Source organism: Rhinolophus ferrumequinum, chromosome 22 (assembly GCF_004115265.2).
Source record: "Rhinolophus ferrumequinum isolate MPI-CBG mRhiFer1 chromosome 22, mRhiFer1_v1.p, whole genome shotgun sequence".
NCBI classification, from domain to species: Eukaryota; Metazoa; Chordata; class Mammalia; order Chiroptera; family Rhinolophidae; genus Rhinolophus; species Rhinolophus ferrumequinum.
This window is the reverse complement of record NC_046305.1, coordinates 33,382,245-33,401,716: the sequence shown is the minus strand read 5'-3', so window position 1 is coordinate 33,401,716 and position 19,472 is coordinate 33,382,245. Positions and strand designations below refer to the sequence as shown.

The 19,472-nt window shown below is 34.7% G+C and overlaps 1 protein-coding gene across 1 annotated transcript in view; it reads left to right on the top strand.

Moving 5' to 3' along the window:
- The window catches only part of DPYD (dihydropyrimidine dehydrogenase), an 830,145-nt gene that overhangs the window by 670,198 nt on the left and 140,475 nt on the right, over nt 1–19,472 (top strand). Inside the window, 1 exon segment of the mRNA XM_033092743.1 lies at nt 9,933–10,075. Within this exon segment, the coding sequence (XP_032948634.1) occupies nt 9,933–10,075 (143 nt within the window).

Here is a 19,472-nt window from a genome sequence, read left to right as displayed (position 1 = left end):
ATTCTCAAACATCACATACAGGTGTGGGACCATCCCATTCTGCATCTCCACCCTTTCTACCAGTCTCGGTGTGTCTTCTTCTTTATATCCTTAGTTATAGAACTTCTGTTCAGCTAGACTTAAGATGGTTCTTCAGGTTGACTGTTCTATAATTTAGTTCTGATTTTGATGTGTTCACGGGAAGAGGCAAACACAACATTTTGCTTCTCCACCATTTTGCATCCCATAGCTTACAATTATCTTTTTTTTTTTTTTTTTTAAAAAAAAGGCACAGGTGCCTAATAAATATTTCTTAGATAGACAGATGGACAGTTGGATGGATAAATGAGGCCTAAGTAAGGAACCTGATTAAGAATACTTACATATCAATACATAACACTATTGTTAATGGTAACATTTTTGAAATTGCATTTAAAATGTTATTTGATGAGTGATAATATCACTTTCTTAAGGAAAAAATTTCATCAAAATCCTTTTGGTGATTTTGGTTAACTTTTAATTCAAAATCTCTGGCATACTAAAATGTTTTTTTCCCCTAGAACATGAATCAATCCAAGACTGTTTTGTGAAGTTTATCAAAGATCTATGAATTCAAAACACTGATTTGCATTTTATGATGTGACTGTATAGAAGGCCTAGATTGATTAGATACCAAAAAATACAGTTCAGTCTATTTGACCAGTGTCCCTGTATCAGTCATATGTGACCTCCTGTTATAGTTGAGCCTCGGTTGCTATCGGCACATCAGTGGGTGGGATTGATGCTCAGGCTGACCAGACTGCGGAGTTTGGCCACATCCACAGTAATGAGCTGTTGTGTGGGGAGCTTACCTCATGGAGCAGGATTCACCCCAGTGGCCTCTGTTGCCTGCTGAAACCACCCTTTGGGTATGCCACTTGTGGGGCTAATTTGGTGGTGCTGTGCTGTGGTCTGAAGCCAACCTTCCTCAAAGCATTTCCACAAAGGCCATTTTTGTACAAATCAGAATAACTCTTTGCTGCCCTGTTGGTACTCAGAGTTCTAGTTCACTTTTTGCTTGTTTGTTCATTCGTTCAAAACTACAGCTTGTTTCAAAATTTGAGGACTCATTCCACACAGTTGAAACACAATGGCTTGATGTAACTAAACTTCTGTCAGGTTTATTTGGCTACCCTTATGTAAATGAGGGCTTAATTTAAATTGCATGTTGCCTATTAATTCATTTAAGCTGATAGTATTTCAATTTTTTTATTTAAACCTTGTCATTTTCTGAAGGATGGAGAGCAACTTCAATTCCTTTAGCCTCTCAAACTGGCTTCTTCCTCCATAGTCTTTGGTCTAAAATCCTTAGTTACTGTAGCAGTGACAAATTTAAAAAATCCTCTTCTCAATAACTGTGATTCTCAAAATTTTTATGCATTTAACATATGTGCAACTTTATACAGTATTGATATATGAATCTTATTTATATCAAAAGTTTTATTTTGATTTTGAACCTGTTATTTCTTAATTTGTTTTGTTTTGAAACTAAAAAGTAATTTCTGAATGACAATTTAGAAAAATCCTTTTATAAATATTTGCTTTCCTTCCAGAACCTTTCATGGTGGATGAAAGTAATTTTTAAAACCTATTCCCCTTAAAAATTCTTAAAACAGATAGATTATATTTTATATTAAATTAATTGAGTTATAAAGGAAACTAATCAAATAGAATTTTATTTAAATTTATTTAAATTTTAATTAAAACATGAATTTACTATTACCCAGCAACAGTAAGACCAGCTTCTTCATTTTGGGATCACATTTCCTCAGACAACATAATTACTCTTAATTTCTTTGTAAAAGATACCTTTATTAGTTTGAAAGGTTTTCATGTTCTTTAGAAAAGTTTTAGAAAAGGAAGAAAAACATGAAATTAAAAATGTCTTATTGACCTAATTGAATATCTTCAAAGGCCAGTGAAGATTTGCTGATGTTTTAAGCACCTGTGTAATAATGTTGCCCTTTAAATGTAACTGGTTAAATTTTCAAAGCTGTGTTCTGGGGTTTTGTCACTTGATGTTCATTAATATCAATTGGAATATGTGGCCAAATCCCTCTGTACTACTTTAAATTTTACCCCTTAGTGTTAATAATCTTCTAATAGTGCAGTTAGCAATAAATTATTTATCTTCTTAGCTCAAATTTCTTTTACTCTCTAGGGCTCACTAAATAAGAAAAAAAACCCAATATTTCTTTATTACCGTACTTCAAAGTAACAAGCGTGTAAAGAGGACACCAGTTTAGTATATATTGAACAAGTCAGTTATATTTTGCATAGATAGCTATGTGTCTAAAAGGTTTATTTGAGTTACAGAGTACAGATTATCTTAAAAATGCTTTCCTTTAACCTTTATTCTTAGATTTCTTTTTAGTATACCTAAAGATATGTGTATGTAAATTTGTGTCTGTGTGTGTGTGTGTTTGTGTGTGTGTGTGTTCCTGCTAAGCATTCTCCTGTCCACTGTGTTAGCCTTTTTTATGGTTAAAACATAAAGACTAAGAAGAGGTTAATGATAAATATTTTGTAATAGAAATAGAATCTTGACGTTCAGTTTCTAATTTTCCCAAACTTAATGTCCTTCATTTAACTGTCATTTATGCTGTTCCAACGTGTCAGCATTGAACAGTCTTGACTAAGAAACACTAATATCTAGAGGAAGCTTTTTATATGTGGGAGCAACAAATAGGCATTTCCACAAACATTTTTTAGTGTTGAGTGCAAAAGCATCTGCTACACTAAAGTTCAATTTTATCTGAAATGGATAAAAAGAAAACAACTGATTTTAAGGAAAGTTCTTTGTGCTTTTCCCAGAGTGAGAACTCCAATAAATACATACGGATAATGCTGGTGAGGATGCTTGTGGGAGTGGAAGTGATGATAAAGTACTCACCACATAAGGCTGACTTTACCATTTGCTTGTTTTTTTTGTTGTTGTTTGCTTGTTTGTTTGTTGTGAAGCCCTGGTTTGAGGCAATGTCAAATTCTTGCACAAACACAAATATTTTTAGTTCAGAAAATGCTTTTAAAGGACCATTAACTTAAGCATCCACACTAGAAATATCAAATTACATTTCTATTATGAAAGCATTAATTTACTCCAAGATGTGTTAATCCTTGAGAGTCAAAAGCAGCTTTTAGTACAGTATAATCATAAAAAAGTAACGTCAAAGTGTTCTGTCCATCCATAACATTTTCATTGTGATAGGGAATAATATGTTGGTAATGTCTGGCTGAATAAAGTGTAAAACATTAAACTCATACTCTCTAATTACTGAATTCTAGTAAATTCTCTTTCACTTGGATAAAACTTTCTAATCTATGAAAAATTAGATTAGTCTCACTGTGTTTCATCAAATTATGGGAAATATATGTAAAAAATAGGCTGAAAACGGTGCTTAAAGCCCTCACTGCTGAGCAGAGGACGGAAGCCGTAGGCGCTGAGACTAGCCGCCCCCTCCCAACCTCCCGAAGCTCACCCTGCCCCCACATGCCCGGTGTTACAAGCGGAACAGTAGCAGTGTCAGATCAAAAGAACAGAATATTTGCTGTTCGGAGAACTGTGGACCGCAGACACAGATTCGCACCCCAACTGGTTCCAGCAAAGGGGAGGGAGCTGTGGAAGCAGGACCGGCTGTGGTGGTGGTCGCCACCATTGCTCTGGACCACCTCTCACAACTCACCCCGCCCCTGGCCCCACTTATCTGGGCGGTTCCCTGCAGGAGTAAACAGAACTGCTGAAACACATGGTCTCTGAACCTGGTGCAGGAAGAGCTTTGGAACAACAAAAGCTCTCCGCATCCCCACAGGAACACTGCGCCCTGTGACCCAGGCGAACTATTAACAGAGGAGAAGCCCGTCTCCCAGGGAATCCCCCCATTGTGTGAGAAGTTGAAATAGTGCAGAGAAAACATAGCACTACCGTGTGAGAGAGAAAAAAGGCTGCAGTCGGAGAAACACTAAAACATTCTACGAACAAGTACTGGAAAACAAAAGAAAGACCTCGTCCTATCAACCTGTTGCAGAAGCCACTCCTGTAGATGTCTAGGAAGAGAAATAATAAATCAGTAATGGCCATGAATAACCAAGGCAACAAGACAGCTCAGAAAGAAAGTGAAAAGTCTCCAGAAAAGGAACTTAAAGATATGGAAATATGTGACTTAAATGACAGAGAATTCAAGATTGCAGTTCTGAAAAAACTCAATGAGATGTAAGAAAACACAGAAAGGCAGTTTAAAAAACTCAGAAACACAATCAAAGAACAACATGAACATTTTACGAAAGAGATTGAAATTTTCAAATAGAACCAAATAGAATTTCTGGAGATTAAGAACAAAATAGAAGAAATTAAGAATGAAATAGCCAGCTTAGGTAGTAGAGTTGACAAGATGGAGAAAAGAATCAGTGACATCAAAGATAGAAACCTGGAAATTACACGGATGGAAGAAGAAAGACACTTGAGAGTTAAAAGAAATGAAAGAACTCTAAAAGAACTTTCTGACTCCATCAGAAAGAGCAATATAAGAATAATTGGCATACCAGAAGGAGAAGAGAGAAAGGAACAGAGAATATATTCAAATAAATTGTCAATGAGAACTTCCCAAACTTGTGGACAGAACTGGATCCTTGAATCCAAGAAGCAAATAGAACCCCTAATTACCTCAATCCCAACAGGCCTTCTCCAAGGCACATTGTATTGAAGCTGTCTAAAATCAACGACAAAGAAAGAATCCTCAAGGAAGCCAGGGAAAAGAAGACGGTAACCTACAAAGGAAAGCCCATTAGATTATCATCAGATTTTTCAGCAGAAACTCTACAAGCCAGTAGGGATTGGAACCAAATATTCAAACTATTGAAAGAGAGAAATTATGAGCCAAGAATAATGTATCCAGAAAAGATATCCTTTAGTTATAAAGGAGGAATAAAGACCTTTTCAGACATACAGAAGCTGAGGGAATTTTCTAATACACGACCTGCACTACAAGAAATACTAAAGGTGGCTGGCTATTCGAACACCATCAACAGAGACAATTTGTGGCAACCAAAACATAAAAACAGGGAGAGTAAAGGCCTGAGCTGGAATATTGGAATGGAGAAAGTAAGCATGCTGAAGAAAATGGAATACTCTAAATATCAAACTTTCTTTTACATAAACTTAAGGTAACCACTGAAAAAAAAAATCCAGAACTGAAATATATACTGTAATAAAAGAAGAAACAGAGGGAAACATCATAGAATACCACCACACAGAAATAATAGACAACAACAAAAAGGCAAAGAAACAATGGAGACACAGACTTACCTAAAGATAGAATGACAGGAAATCCTCACATATCAATAATCACCATAAATGTAAATGGACTGAACTCACCAATAAAAAGGCACAGAGTAACAGATTGGATCAAAACACTAAACCCAACCATATGCTGTCTCCAAGAGACACATCTCAGCTACAAGGACAAGCATAGACTCAAAGTGAAAGGGTGGGAATTGACACTCCAAGCAAAAGGTACCCAGAAAAAATCAGGTGTAGCCACAATGATATCAGATGAAACAGACTTCATGGTGAAAAAGTTACCAAGAGACAAAGATGGACATTTTATAATGTAAAGGGGACTATACAACAAGAGGACATAACAGTCATCAATATTTATGCCCCCAATCAGGGAGCACCGAAATATACCAAGCAACTACTAACAGAACTAAAGGGAGAAATTGACCAAAACACAATTATACTAGGGGGACTTAAATACATCATTGACAGCTATGGATAGATCATCCAAACAGAAAATAAACAATGAAATAGCAGCCCTAAATGACACATTAGATGAAATGGACATAATTGACATATATAGAGCACTTCATTCTAAAATATCAGACTACACATGTTTTCTAGTGTACATGGAACATTCTCAAAGATAGACCATATATCAGGACATAAAATCAACCTCAGCAAATTTAAGAAGATTGAAATCATACCAAGCATATTCTCTGATCACAAGGCTTTGAAATTGGATATCGACTGCAAAAAGAAAGCAGGAAAAACCACAAATACATGGAGATTAAACAACATACTTTTAAAAACGACCAGGTCAAAGAAAAATTAGATGAGAGATCAAAAGATACATAGAAACAAATGAGAATGAAAATATATCCTACCAAAATTCTTGGGATGCAGCGAAAGCAGTTTTAAGAGAGAAATTTATATCATTACAGGCCTATCTCAAGAAACAAGAAAAATCCCAAATAAATAACCTCATGTTACACCGTAAAGAATAGAAAAAGAAGAACAAGTAAAACCCAAGGTCAGCAGAAGAAAGGAAATAACAAAAATCAGAGCAGAACTAAATGAACTAGAGAACAAAAAGACAATAGAAAAAATTAATGTGACAAAGAGCTGGTTCTTTGAAAAGATTAACAAAATTGACAAACTCTTGTCTAGACTCACTAAGATAAAAAGAGAGAAGACACTAATTAACAAAATTAGAAATGAAAAAGGGGAAGTTATCACGGACACCACAGAAACACAAAGGATCATCCAAGAATACTATTGAAGGACTATATGCCACCAAATTCAATAACCTAGAAGAAATGGACAAGTTCTTAGAAACAAATGGCCTTCCTAGGCTGAACCATGTAGAACTGGAAAATCTAAACAGACCGATCACCAGTAACGAAATTGAATCAGTCATCCAAAACCTTCCCAAAAGCAAAAGTCTGGGACCAGATGGCTTCAGTAGTGAATTCTACCAAACCTTCAAAGAGGATCTAATACCAATCCTGCTCAAACTCTTCCAAAAACTTGAAGAAGAGACAGTACTCCCTAAGTCATTTTATGAGGTCAACATTACCCTGATACCAAAACCTGGTAAGTACAACACAAAAAAATAAAACTACAGATCAATATCTCTGATAAATACAGATGCAAAAATCCTAAACAAAATTCTAGCAAATCGAATGCAACAATGCATTAAAAAGATTATTCATCACAACCAAGTGGGTTCATTCCAGGGGCACAAGGATGGTTCAACATAAGCAAATCTATCAATGTGATACATCACATAAACAAAGTAAAAGACAAAAATCATATGGTTATATCAATTGATGCAGAAAAAGCATTTGACAAGATACAATATCCATTTATGATTAAAACACTTAATAAAATAGATATAGAAGGAAAACACCTTAACATAATAAAGGCCATATATGACAAACCCTCAGCTAATCTCATAATTAATGGTGAAAAACTGAAGCGCTTTGCTCTACGTTCAGGAACATGACAGGGCTGTCCCCTATCACCTCTGCTTTTCAACCTAGTGTTGGAAGTCCTTGCTAGAGCAATCAGGCAAGAGAAAGAAATAAAAGGCATCCCAATTGGGAATGAAGAAGTTAAATTGTCACTCTTTGCAGATGACATGATGCTGTATATAGAAAACCCTAAATACTCCACCAAAAGGTATTAGAAACAGTCAACGAATACAGTAAAGTTGCCAGCTACAAAATCAACGTAACAAAAGTCTATTGCATTCCTATATACTAACAATGAAATCTCAGAAAAGAAATACAAAAAAACAATTCCTTTTGCAATTGCAGCAAAAAAAGAATAAAATGCCTACGAATAAACTTAACCAAGGATGTGAAAGATCTATATGCTGAAAAGTATAAGACATTTTTAAAAGAAATTGAAGAAGACACAAAGAAATGGAAACACATTCCGTGCTCATGGATTAGAAGAGTCAACATAGTTAAAATGGCCATATTACCCAAAGCAATATACAAATTTAATGCAATCCCCATCAAAATCCCAACAGCATTTTTTAAAGAAATAGAAGAAAAAATCATCAGATTTGTTTGGAACCACAAAAGACCCTGAATAGCCAAAGCAATCCTAAGAAAAAAGAGCAATACTGGAGATATCACACTCCCTGACTTTAGCTTGTACTACAGGGCTACAATAATCAAAACAGCATGGTATTGGCAGAAAAACAGACACATAGACCAATGGAATAGAATTGATAACCCTGAAATAAAACCACATAAATATGGACAGATAATTTTTGACAAAGAAGCAAAAAACATACAATGGAGAAAAGACAGCCTCTTCAATAAATAGTGCTGGGAGAATTGGATAGCCACGTGCAAAGAATGAAACTGGACTGCTATCTGTCACCATGTACCAAAATTAATTCAAAATGGATCAAAGACTTAAGCATAAGACCTGATACAATAAACTGCATAGAAGAAAACATAGATACTAAACTTATGGACCTGGGGTTCAAAGAGCATTTTATGAATTTGACTCCAAAGGCAAGGGAAGTAAAAGCTAAAATAAATGAACGGGACTATATCAAACTTAAAAGCTTCTGCACAGCAAAAGAAACGTTCGGCAAAATAAAGAGGCAACCAACTGAATGGGAGAAGATTTTTGCAAACAGTGCCTCCGATAAGAGGCTAATATCCAAAAAATGCAAGGAACTCATGAAACTCAACAACAAAAAAACAATTGATAAATGGGCAGACGACCTGAAGAGACATTTCTCCAAAGAGGACATACAATTGGCAAATAGACATATGAAAAAATGCTCAACATCACTAATCATCAGAGAAATGCAAATAAAAACCACAATGAGATATCACCTTACCCCAGTCAGAATGTCTATCATCAACAAGACAAATAGTAACAAGTGTTGGAGAGGCTGTGGAGAAAAAGGAACCCTCATACACTGTTGGTGGGAATGCAGACTGGTGCAGCTTTTATGGAAGGCAGTATGGAGGTTTCTCAAAAAATTACGAATAGAATTACCATATGACCCAGCAATCGCTCTCCTGGGTATCTGCCCAAAAATTCTGAAAAAAATTATACATAAAGACACGTGTGCTCCAATGTTCATTGCAGCTTTGTTTACGGTGGCCAAGACTTGGAAACAACCAAAATATCCTTCGATAGATGAATGGATAAAGAAGTTGTGGTATATATACACAATGGAATACTATTTGGCGGTAAGAAAAGATGATATAGCAACATTTGTGACAACATGGATGGATCTTGAGAGTATGATGCTAAGTGAAATAAGTCAGACAGAAAAAGCAGACAACCATATGATTTCACTGATATGTGGTATATAAACCAAAAAGAACAAAAGAACAAGACAAACTAATGAGAAACAAAAACTCATAGACACAGACAATAGTTTATGGTTACCAGAGGGTAAGGGGTGTGGGGGGTGGGAGATGAGGGTAAAGGGGATCAAATATATGGTGATGGAAGGAGAACTGACTCTGGGTGGTGAACACACAATGGGATTTATAGATGATGTGATACAGAATTGTACACCTGAAATGCATGTAATTTTACTAACAGTTGTCACCCCAATAAAGTTAAAAAAAAAAGAAAATATATGTAAAAAGCAATATGGAATTTGAAAGTTTATCGGCACCTTGCTTGATTTTATAGTATCTGTAGTCACACAGCTGCTTTATACTTAGTGGCAACATAACAGAGCTGTATGTCTATTTATGCACTGTATGTGATTATTTTTCTTTCTCAAAATATGGTGTTCCTTGCCCTTTTTAAAGCAGATGCTTGAATGTTTCATACAGTCTTTTACACATTACTGTTTATCAAACTGTAATATACATGTACTTAATGGGAGAGTTCTAGGGTTGCTATACCCACTTGCATAACACATCTGCATGCAATAATAGCATCAGAGCACTTAAAATAAATACACATCCATTTAAAAAGGAGCATACTTTGAAATAACTATTTTTTATTACATATGTATATATCTTAAATAAAGATAAATAAATTTGAATTTTGTCTAATACAGCACTTTCATCACATAATAGTGTTTAGAAGGCAATATGTTCAAATTGTCAATATGCTAACCATTGATCATTCTGCTTTTCTGTAGGCACAGCAATCAGACCTATTGCTTTGAGAGCTGTGACCTCCATTGCTCGTGCTTTGCCTGGATATCCCATTTTGGCCACTGGTGGAATTGATTCAGCTGAAAGTGGTCTTCAGTTTCTCCACAGTGGAGCTTCGGTCCTCCAGGTAGTACTTGTGTTTGTCTGTCCCTTCAAGAAGCTCCATCTAACAGATACAGTGTAAATTATGTGACAACAAGTATATTCTTGTAGGGTCTCTTGAGAAAGAGTGTGGCAAAATGGCAATACTCATTAAGTTTCTATTTTTAGTCAAGAAGAAACCTAAGATTTATTCCCTATCCTGATCGAGAGCTCACAAACCCTCTATATATTTTTAAATGTATTCATTTTAAATGTATTCATTTACCACTCTGTTTTAAACACAAATGAAATTGGGTACCAAAATTCACTGTACTACTGGAAAAAAAGAAACTGATACATGAGGAAATTTGAGTAAATGTAAATAAAATCTTAATTGAAAAATAAAACAAAGTCAAGGGTAAGGCCAGTACACAAAATCTATGCTGAAAGGTACAGGAGGGATCACAATTTTTCTTTCACTCTTTTTTTTTATTATTAGTTTCTGGTGCACAAAACAATATAATAATTAGACATTTATCATTTATATCCCTCACACTGTGTGAACCCCCCTCCCCCCATCCACTATCCCTCTGACATCGCACAGAGCCATTACATTTTCACTCTCTATATTCCTAATGCTGTACTCCGCTTCTTGTAAATATATACATACATATATACATACATATATATATATGTGTGTGTGTATATATATATATATATATATATATATACACACACACATATATAAACTTGTAGTTGACATTCATTATTGTTCAGCTTCAGCGTCAGGTGTACAGTGCAGTGATCAGGCATCTACATCTTCCCTGAGGTGGTCTCCCTAATAAGACAAGTGTCCATTGGATACCCTACAAAATCTTTACAACATTATTGATCACAGTCCCCAAATTAACTTTCGGAAGGATCACAAAATTTGACTTTGAACTTCCTGGCAGTCAAAACAAGGAAATCAACTGGCTTCATAAATATCAAAATATAAATATAAATTGGTCAGCTTTTTCTGGTACAAAGCTGCGGGAAATTCTCCATTGTCTTCATAAAGGGATAATTTGAGATGTAGTGCATTATACTCTTAATAGCACCCCTACAAAAAAGTAATTTTTTATTATACACTTACTTTTTATAAATGTTGCTCAGCATTGGCCTAGTACAATGGTTGACACATAGCATAAGCATTTCTTTGAGGGGACAGGTATGCTTATTTGAATGGTCTAACCTGATACTGGGATAAAATTTTTCATATGATGACTATGCCTTGACTACTCAGGAAATCCTTCATTAATATGGCTTCTTATTATTTAGCACCGATAGTATTGGGAAGCAGAGCAGGTAGCATCACTTATAATCCCTGGCAAGAAATTGGAGTGCAAATATTTTGTGTTACCAATTTGATAATCAGAGTTAATATCCTCTTATGACATACAATCTAATATGGAAATAACATGTATCAAAATGCTAATGGAGGTGGACTTCTGCTTCCAAGAAGATGGAGTAGATCTACTTTTTCCTATGCTTCCCACTAAGTAAAACTAAAATCCTTTATATATAAAAGTAAAATAAAGAGACTCTGAAGGGTGACAATGAGGCAGTCTGTCTAGGAACCTCAGGACCCAAGGAACAACACAGCAGTGAGTTTCCTGGGTTTTCTTTTCTTCATCTCTACAAGAGTTGGAGCCAAAGAAGACAGCAACCCAGAAACAACAACTGGTACAAAGAATCCTGCTCCTTCTGGCCGAAAAACCAGGAAAGAGGCAAATTAGTAAGACAGAGAACATTTAGACAATAACTGCTCTTCTCTAGCAAAACACCACAGATAAAAACCGTGACCCTGAATCCATCTATACAAACAAAGGACAAGTGGGGTCTTACACTTCCATATGGGAAGCCTGGACTCTCAGCCCCGCCTGACAGTAATGAAGTATCTCTTCTCCTCCCCTCTGGGGTTTTGCCAGAAGAGATCTAGTGAAGAGTCAGGACTTCCATCACCACCCAGGAGTGACAATCCTACTCTCCTTCCACATGCCACCCATGGTGTCAGTGAAGCCAAGTGGGAGCGGTAACAAGGCACTTCTGCCCCTCCCAGCCAGGGAAGTATCAGTGAAGGCCTGGTAAGGAGCCAGAACTCCCATACTCTCCCAGCAGTAACAAGGAACCATGTCCCTAAATGTTAAAGGAAGCCAGGGAGGGAACCTGGGCAGTAACTAGGCAGCATCCTCCTTTTCCCTTGTCAAGATGGTGTCAAAGAAAGCCAATTAAAACAGAAAGTTTAAATAAGATCAGAGCCTCTTAGGATAATACCCACAATATTAAGGTTTCAACTGAAAATCACTCATATACCAAGACCCAGGAAGATCTTAAGCTGAATGGTAAAAGACAGTTAATAGATCCCAACACCATGATTAAAGAGATGTTAGAATTATTTGACAAAAAAATTTAAAGCAATCATTATAAAATTACTTTAACAAGTGATTACAGACGTGCTTAAAAGAAATGAAAAAATTGTTAGAATTAGTAGGGTGATCACATTGTAAAATATAAAAATGTCAAATCACTGTATATACACCTGGAACTAATATAACTAACATAGTATTGTATACCAACTATATTTAAATAAAAAAGGATAAAACAGTCTCAAAAAATAGAAGATATAAGGAAGAACTAAATGAAAATTTCAAAACTAAAAATTATAGTAACCAAAATGCAAAACTCAGTTAATGAGCTCAACAGCAGAATGGAGAGAAGACGAGAAAGAATCAGTGAACTGGAAGGTAGAACAATAGAAATTAACCAATCTGAATGACAGAGAGATTGAAAATAATAATAATAAACAGAGCCTCAAGAAACTGTGAACTCCTCTCAAGGGACTATAACAAAAACTCTACAATCCATGTCATTACAGTGCTAGAGGAGAAGTCAAAGAAGGAGGGGATGAAAAAAAAATCATGTTTGAAAACTTCCCATTTTTTTGGCAATAGATATAATCCTACAGATTCAAGAAGCTAAATTAACCCAAAATATGATAGATCTAAAAAAGTCCATACCAAAATACATCATAATCAAACTTCTGAAAAATAAAGGATCCTGAAAGGATCTTGAAAGCAAGAAAGCAACAACATCTTGCCTACAGGGAACAAACAATTCTAATGAAAATAGATTTTTCATCAGAAAACATAAATTCCAGGAAGTGGGACAGCATTTTCAATTGTTGAAAAAAAAGATCTACCAGAATTCTATATCCTTTATGAATGAAGGAGAAATCAAGACATTCTTAATTAAAGAAAACTGAAATAATTTATTGCCAGATTGTAACTAAAAGAATGGCTAAAGATGTTTCTTTAAAAAAGGAAATGATAAAAGAAGGTACCTTGGGACATCATGAAAGAAGGAAGAACATAAGCAGTATTTTCAAGAAGAATCCATAAAATAATGGATGTCTAGGCTTAAATATATCCTGAATTCTCATGAACACAGAAATGCATGTACTGGAGGATACATCTGGAGAAAAGATGCCTGCTCATTTCCAAACATGATCTTGGGCAAATCACACATGGGGTGAAGATCATTGACTGTCTACCATGTGCTGGATCTAGCTGCTGCTATATAGAGTATTTTCACATCTACCCGAGTTAAATAATTTTATACTGCTTTCATCGATATCAGCTGAGGCCTGGGGGATGAAGCTAGTATAGCCAAAGTCACATGACTAGTGCTAGAGCCGAAGCTCAGACCTAGCGTTTCACATCCGTAAAGCCAATGCTCTTCCAATTGGTCACACTGCCTTCCCCCTCCCAGAATCTCTAAGGTGGGCATAGCCGTAAAGGCAGGTCTTCCCTGCCTACTCAAGGCTTACATATTCAGGCTACAGCTTATTCCTTAAAGCAAGAATTCAAAGAGATGAAATGTGAAAACATAGAAAAATAAATCAAGATGATCTGTTCTGAGCACAGATGCATACTCAGCATATACGATAGTATATAAATATATGTGTCCTCATAAAAATGTATGGTGAAATAATTACTCAAATTGCAGTTTCTGCTAAGCTTATCTTGGATCGACAAGTAGAGAATCACTCAAACTATCTGAAGAAAATGAAACCTATTTATTATATTCTATACACGCATGGAAACTGGGACAGCAAGACTAATGTGGAAGTTATGATGAGAGACCTTCTCTATTTCTCTTTTGTGGACCATGTGATTTCTCCCTCAAAGGAATCTATAGTTTCATCCACTTTTTCCCTCTCCACAAATTACTCTTTGTTTCTGCCTCCTCTGAACTGCCTCCTACCACATGGCACTTGGGCCCTTTCCACATAGTAGTCTTTCAACTTCAACTTCTACATGAAATGCCTTACTAGCTTAATATCTGTTGGCTCAGATTTTTGAAAGAGGAAACCTGTTTGGCTCAGTTTATCTTTCCATGCCAGGCCCTCTTATAAAACACTGGTCACCCAATGTATTGACTGCTTGTGTGTAGCAGAAACACATTAAATATTTGTTGAATTAAGTTATGAAATGAATGTGCTTGAGTTGCTTTTTTTTTTTTTTTTTTTTACTGGATTGTGAACAGGGGATGAAAGGGTTAACATGGTATAAAAAATGATTGCCAAAGAACTGCTTCTTCAGCTCTGACTAGCAATGCTCGGAGACTTTCCAGCTATGTAAAATATTGGCTACTAAATGATTGTGTTAAAAATGGAAAGTTCCACACGTAGGCTTTTACTGGTACAGAAATCACAGATTATGTATCATTTCTACCATTAGCTTGAGTCAGATTTTCATTGAGCCAGAAAATATTTTTGAACCAATTTTAGCTAAAGTATGAACTAAAATCAGTATTAAGATATGCTTAGGACATTTGAGTAGGAATGTTATGAGTAGGAAAACCTTTGAAATTAGAATTTTGGCTTGGCATTTGAACGGGGTAGAGAACGTATAATATTTCCATCCCTCTTCCTTTACAACTGAATTTCACCCTATTCCATTTCCTAGTCCTGGGTTAATCTAACCTTTCATTTTCTATACTTTTGGTCTGCTAAATGTTATTAGAGAAATTCAAATAACTGCCAATTGGATTTACTCCAAATTCACAGGGTCTAATGTCAGCTGGACCTTGGATATTAGTCAGCATCTGCTTTTATTCACCATTTTTTAAAAAAAGAAATCCCATCAAATTCCCTCTATCCATTAGTTCAGATCTTTTTCATATACCCCAAGGCCCTGAATCTGTCTGTCACCACCCTCCCTTTTCTCTGATTCCACTTGTTCACTGGCTCTTATTGCCCAACTGAATTCCCTTCTCTGTTTCTGTATTTCTCTTGAAGAGCTCATCCGCTTATACATCTTCAGGTGGATTCCTATCAAATCTCCCTTTCTAATTGTTTCTACTCAAAAGTGAAGAAGTATGACAAAATGCATTTTTATAAGATGTGATAAGGCAAATTAAATGTATTTAAGTATCAGGGTGATGGAGCTGATACACTGGAGTACAGAGAGAAGGGTACAGAAATAGTGATAAAAAAATAAATATTTTGCTTCTGATTTTCTTGATACACATACATGGACTATGTAGATTGGTGAGTTTACTACTGGAATAAGGATTTATATTCAAAGTAATTTCAAATTCAGTTTTAAATGAATTCAATAATTATGATGTTCTATGTGACTTTAGAAAAAGTATTGACATTTCAGAAATGGAAAGCTAAAATATTTTCCCTAAGTTCGATAAGTGTGATAGAACATGCCTTCCTAATTAATCAGTATGCATCACAGAGAACCATTCATTCATTTTTGAATTTGATAACTATTGATTGAGAACCTATAGTATGTCTAGCACTGTTCTAAGAATTTGAAATTCTATGTATAGAACAGACAAAAGTTTATTACCTCATGAGGCTTACATTCCAGTGATGAGCAAGATATATAATTAGTATAAAACTTAAGTATATAATCTGGTATGTAAGATGGTAAGTGCTGTGAAAAAAAATAAAGAGGTTCAATGAAAAGGTAATATAAAAAAATTGAAGATGGTGAATCATGAAAATTTTTATTGAAGGAAAATACTTAGGTTATAGCATCATTTGCTTACATTTTTGTTAACTGAGAATTTAACTGAAATACAAAAATCACAAAATATTGTAGACCACCTTGTGTCTCTGATTTTCATCTTATTTGGTAGGCTCTCATTAATTAGAATATGCAAGTTAGAGCTATAAGAAGGATAGATGAAAATTATTAGTAAATTTCAGATGCTGAAATTTATAAATGCCTCTTTTTAAAATTATATTCTCAAACTCTTGAGGTCTTAAAATCTTCCGGGGGTCTACTCTGAAGAAAAGACATTTGCCAATTATTCATGAAGAGGACTGTAAATAAATAACTTGAATAATTGCTCTTTAAAACATTTTTAAGAGAAGACTTTAATAAATTAACAGTTTTTTGTGTTTTGGTTTTTTTTTTTACTTTTAGTTTTGTTTGTTTAGTCCCAGACCTAGGCTTCCCAGTGAATCCTATATCCTCTTCATCTGATTTTAGTATTAGTCACTTTCTATTAATAAAAACTAGTTAGGGATTTCTATTGCAACCAAAACCCAGACTGCCTTAATGATAGGTTTCATCACAAAATGTCCACTCTCCACTGTTGTATGTAGGTAGAGAACTATATTGTATGTAGGTAGAGAACTGTATGTAGGTAGGTACTATATTACCTTTTTTTCACTGAATGACTATGGGTTACTGTAACTTAATTTAATGATATTGCCATACAATTCACTCTGTTAAGGACTTTGATTCAGGACATCAGAAATTATAGGAAGCCATCAGTTCATTCATGTACAATTATGACCTGTGACTTCATTGAGATTGTAAGGGTGGGATTTTTTTTTATTCCATTTCTTTTTTATGGATTTGTCACTAAAATTAATAGAAAATCCTGAAATACAACAGAAAGAGTGAGCATGGTGGGTATTTGCTGTGAGGAGTCATGGTCACGTGATGGACACTCATGAAACTTAGATAACCAAACGAATGTTCAACAATAATCAAAGCTGCTTTGATGGAGCTAGTTCAAGCTCGATGGAAAATTTTAATGTGATCAGGAGATGTATTATTTTATTAAAACTAGAGAATAAGAAGTAATTGAAGCAGCATTATAACAATTTCCGCATGAGCGCAGATGCCTTACCAACATTCTCTGTTGGTCATCGCGCACAGAAAGACTTCAGTGCTTCAACTATATTGGTGGGGGTCTTTTGTGATAAAAATTGTGCATTCTATATTCTAAACTTTTATTGGGTGAGTGGAAAATATTTGTTCTACGATTTCTTATCTTTTCTTCCATTATCATGCTCTTTAAAGACAGACTATGATATACAAAGGAAGAATCGTTGATACCATTCAGTTACTTTAAATGGCATTGGAACTGTTTCACATAGTTAGTTAAAACAGACATGTTTTTCTTTCCACTATGCAATTTCTTGTTTCATAAATTTAATGACTGTTTCACTTACAATTTTTAGAACAATATGGAAGTGGGTATTTAAAAAAATAGAAACCCTATGTTCTTAAACTAATATATATATAAAAAATATGCTGTTAGTATCTATCCAATGAAATTATAATTACTGTGTCAATTATTACAATATTTTAAATTACTTTAATGGGTGGTTACTTTAATGGAAGAGGTTTTAATTTTTGAAAAGCATCTTGATTCCAGTGCAGCAATATTGTTTACAAGCAAATAGAAGACGTTAAATGGAAACCTGCTAGGCCTTCGGATGATTACACACTCTCCACTTGATAGAAAGAGTAACATATAGATTCAAAGGAAATTAATTGAAATTAAATCTAATCTTTCTGAAAGACAGTTTTACTATAAGAAAAAGTAACAGTATTACATGATGACTATGCTATGTGAGAAAATAACCATGAGTTAGCTAAGATTCGTATATGAAATTTCTGACCTTGTATAAACTTTCTTGGCAAAATTTTTTCCTGAATCTGACCAGCTCCTTTATGTTTCCTGTTCCTTTCTGCATTGTATACAAACATATGATTAATGACTGGTTTCACTTCTTCGTCAAAAAATCTTCATATGCCTGACCAAAGATTTAAACTACTATTTACTCTTTTATTTTTCAATTTAAAAAATACCAGTTGTTTAGGTATTCTTATTTCACATATTATTTTCTAAACATTGTGTTTTCTTTGTTGATTTTCTCTGAATCTTTCCAATTTATCAATATCATTTGAAATGAGTTGTGATTGGACATAACTGATTTTTTAATAACCATCACATAACTTGTCCATCCAAAGGACTATTTAGAAGAAGTCTCTTTGGGAGAATATATATTTTGAACACCGTCAGGAACTAGTCTTCAGTCTTTGAGAATGGATTTAATTTCCTATAAACAAATCTAAGGAGAGCCAAGTTCAGTAAACAAAGTTGGTTGTTGAACTGAGATATACAGAGTCATGTATCTCTTTTTCTGTCAGTTCATAAACTGATTTTAATAAACAGTTCAAAAAGAAGTGTTACAAAATTATTCTGAGCAGTGCCAACTTCCACCAAGGTGATTATTTTGAAAAAGCCACATTCATTTGGATGTGTATAATTGTATATTTGTTTTAAAATTCACCTAAATATATTATAGACTCTGTTTCGTACTAAGTTAGGGTTCAGAATTCAGACTGCATAAAAATGTGGAAAGCTCTAGACCATAGCAAATATATTGTAAAGAGTATTGATCTGATGAACATTACCTTGCTTTTCAGAAAGACTTTTCCAGTTATTAATTCATTTGCCTTTTACAAAGCAATGGGGACATCAGTAAGCATTTTTAACCCCATGTGACAGATTTGCAAATTTCTAATTTCCTTGAGTTTATTTCATTAGTTGGCTACCAGTAGGATTAGAAACCATGTTTCCTGATTTCTACTCCATGACTTGTCTTTACATCCCCTACCATCCATGTTATTGTGCTCAAGAAATGTACTAGCAAAATGAAAGAGAAATTTATCATAATAAATATGTGAATACTTGCTCTGTCCTTGACTTATTCACTGATGATTCATTCTCAGTTCTTGAATGACACCTATGCATAGTTCGTTTACCCCATCTTATAATTTTACAGGTGAACTGCTTGCTCTTTATTAAATATTTATCCCTGATCTCTTTAGTTTCCAAAATTATTTTCAATTCTGACAAATGTTTTTATATGCTGAGTAAAGGAAATTTTGAGATTTCTAAGTTCTGTTTGGGGAAAACAGAAATCCAGTTGATCAAACTCTTGAGTAATATGAAATATGGAGGCAGAGTAAGTTACAAGGTAGATCAAGAAAAGCAAGAGATACATACACGACTGATAAAAATATAAGAATATAAAGCAGATTATTGATAAATTTAAGGCCCCATCCTTGAGTGCAGAA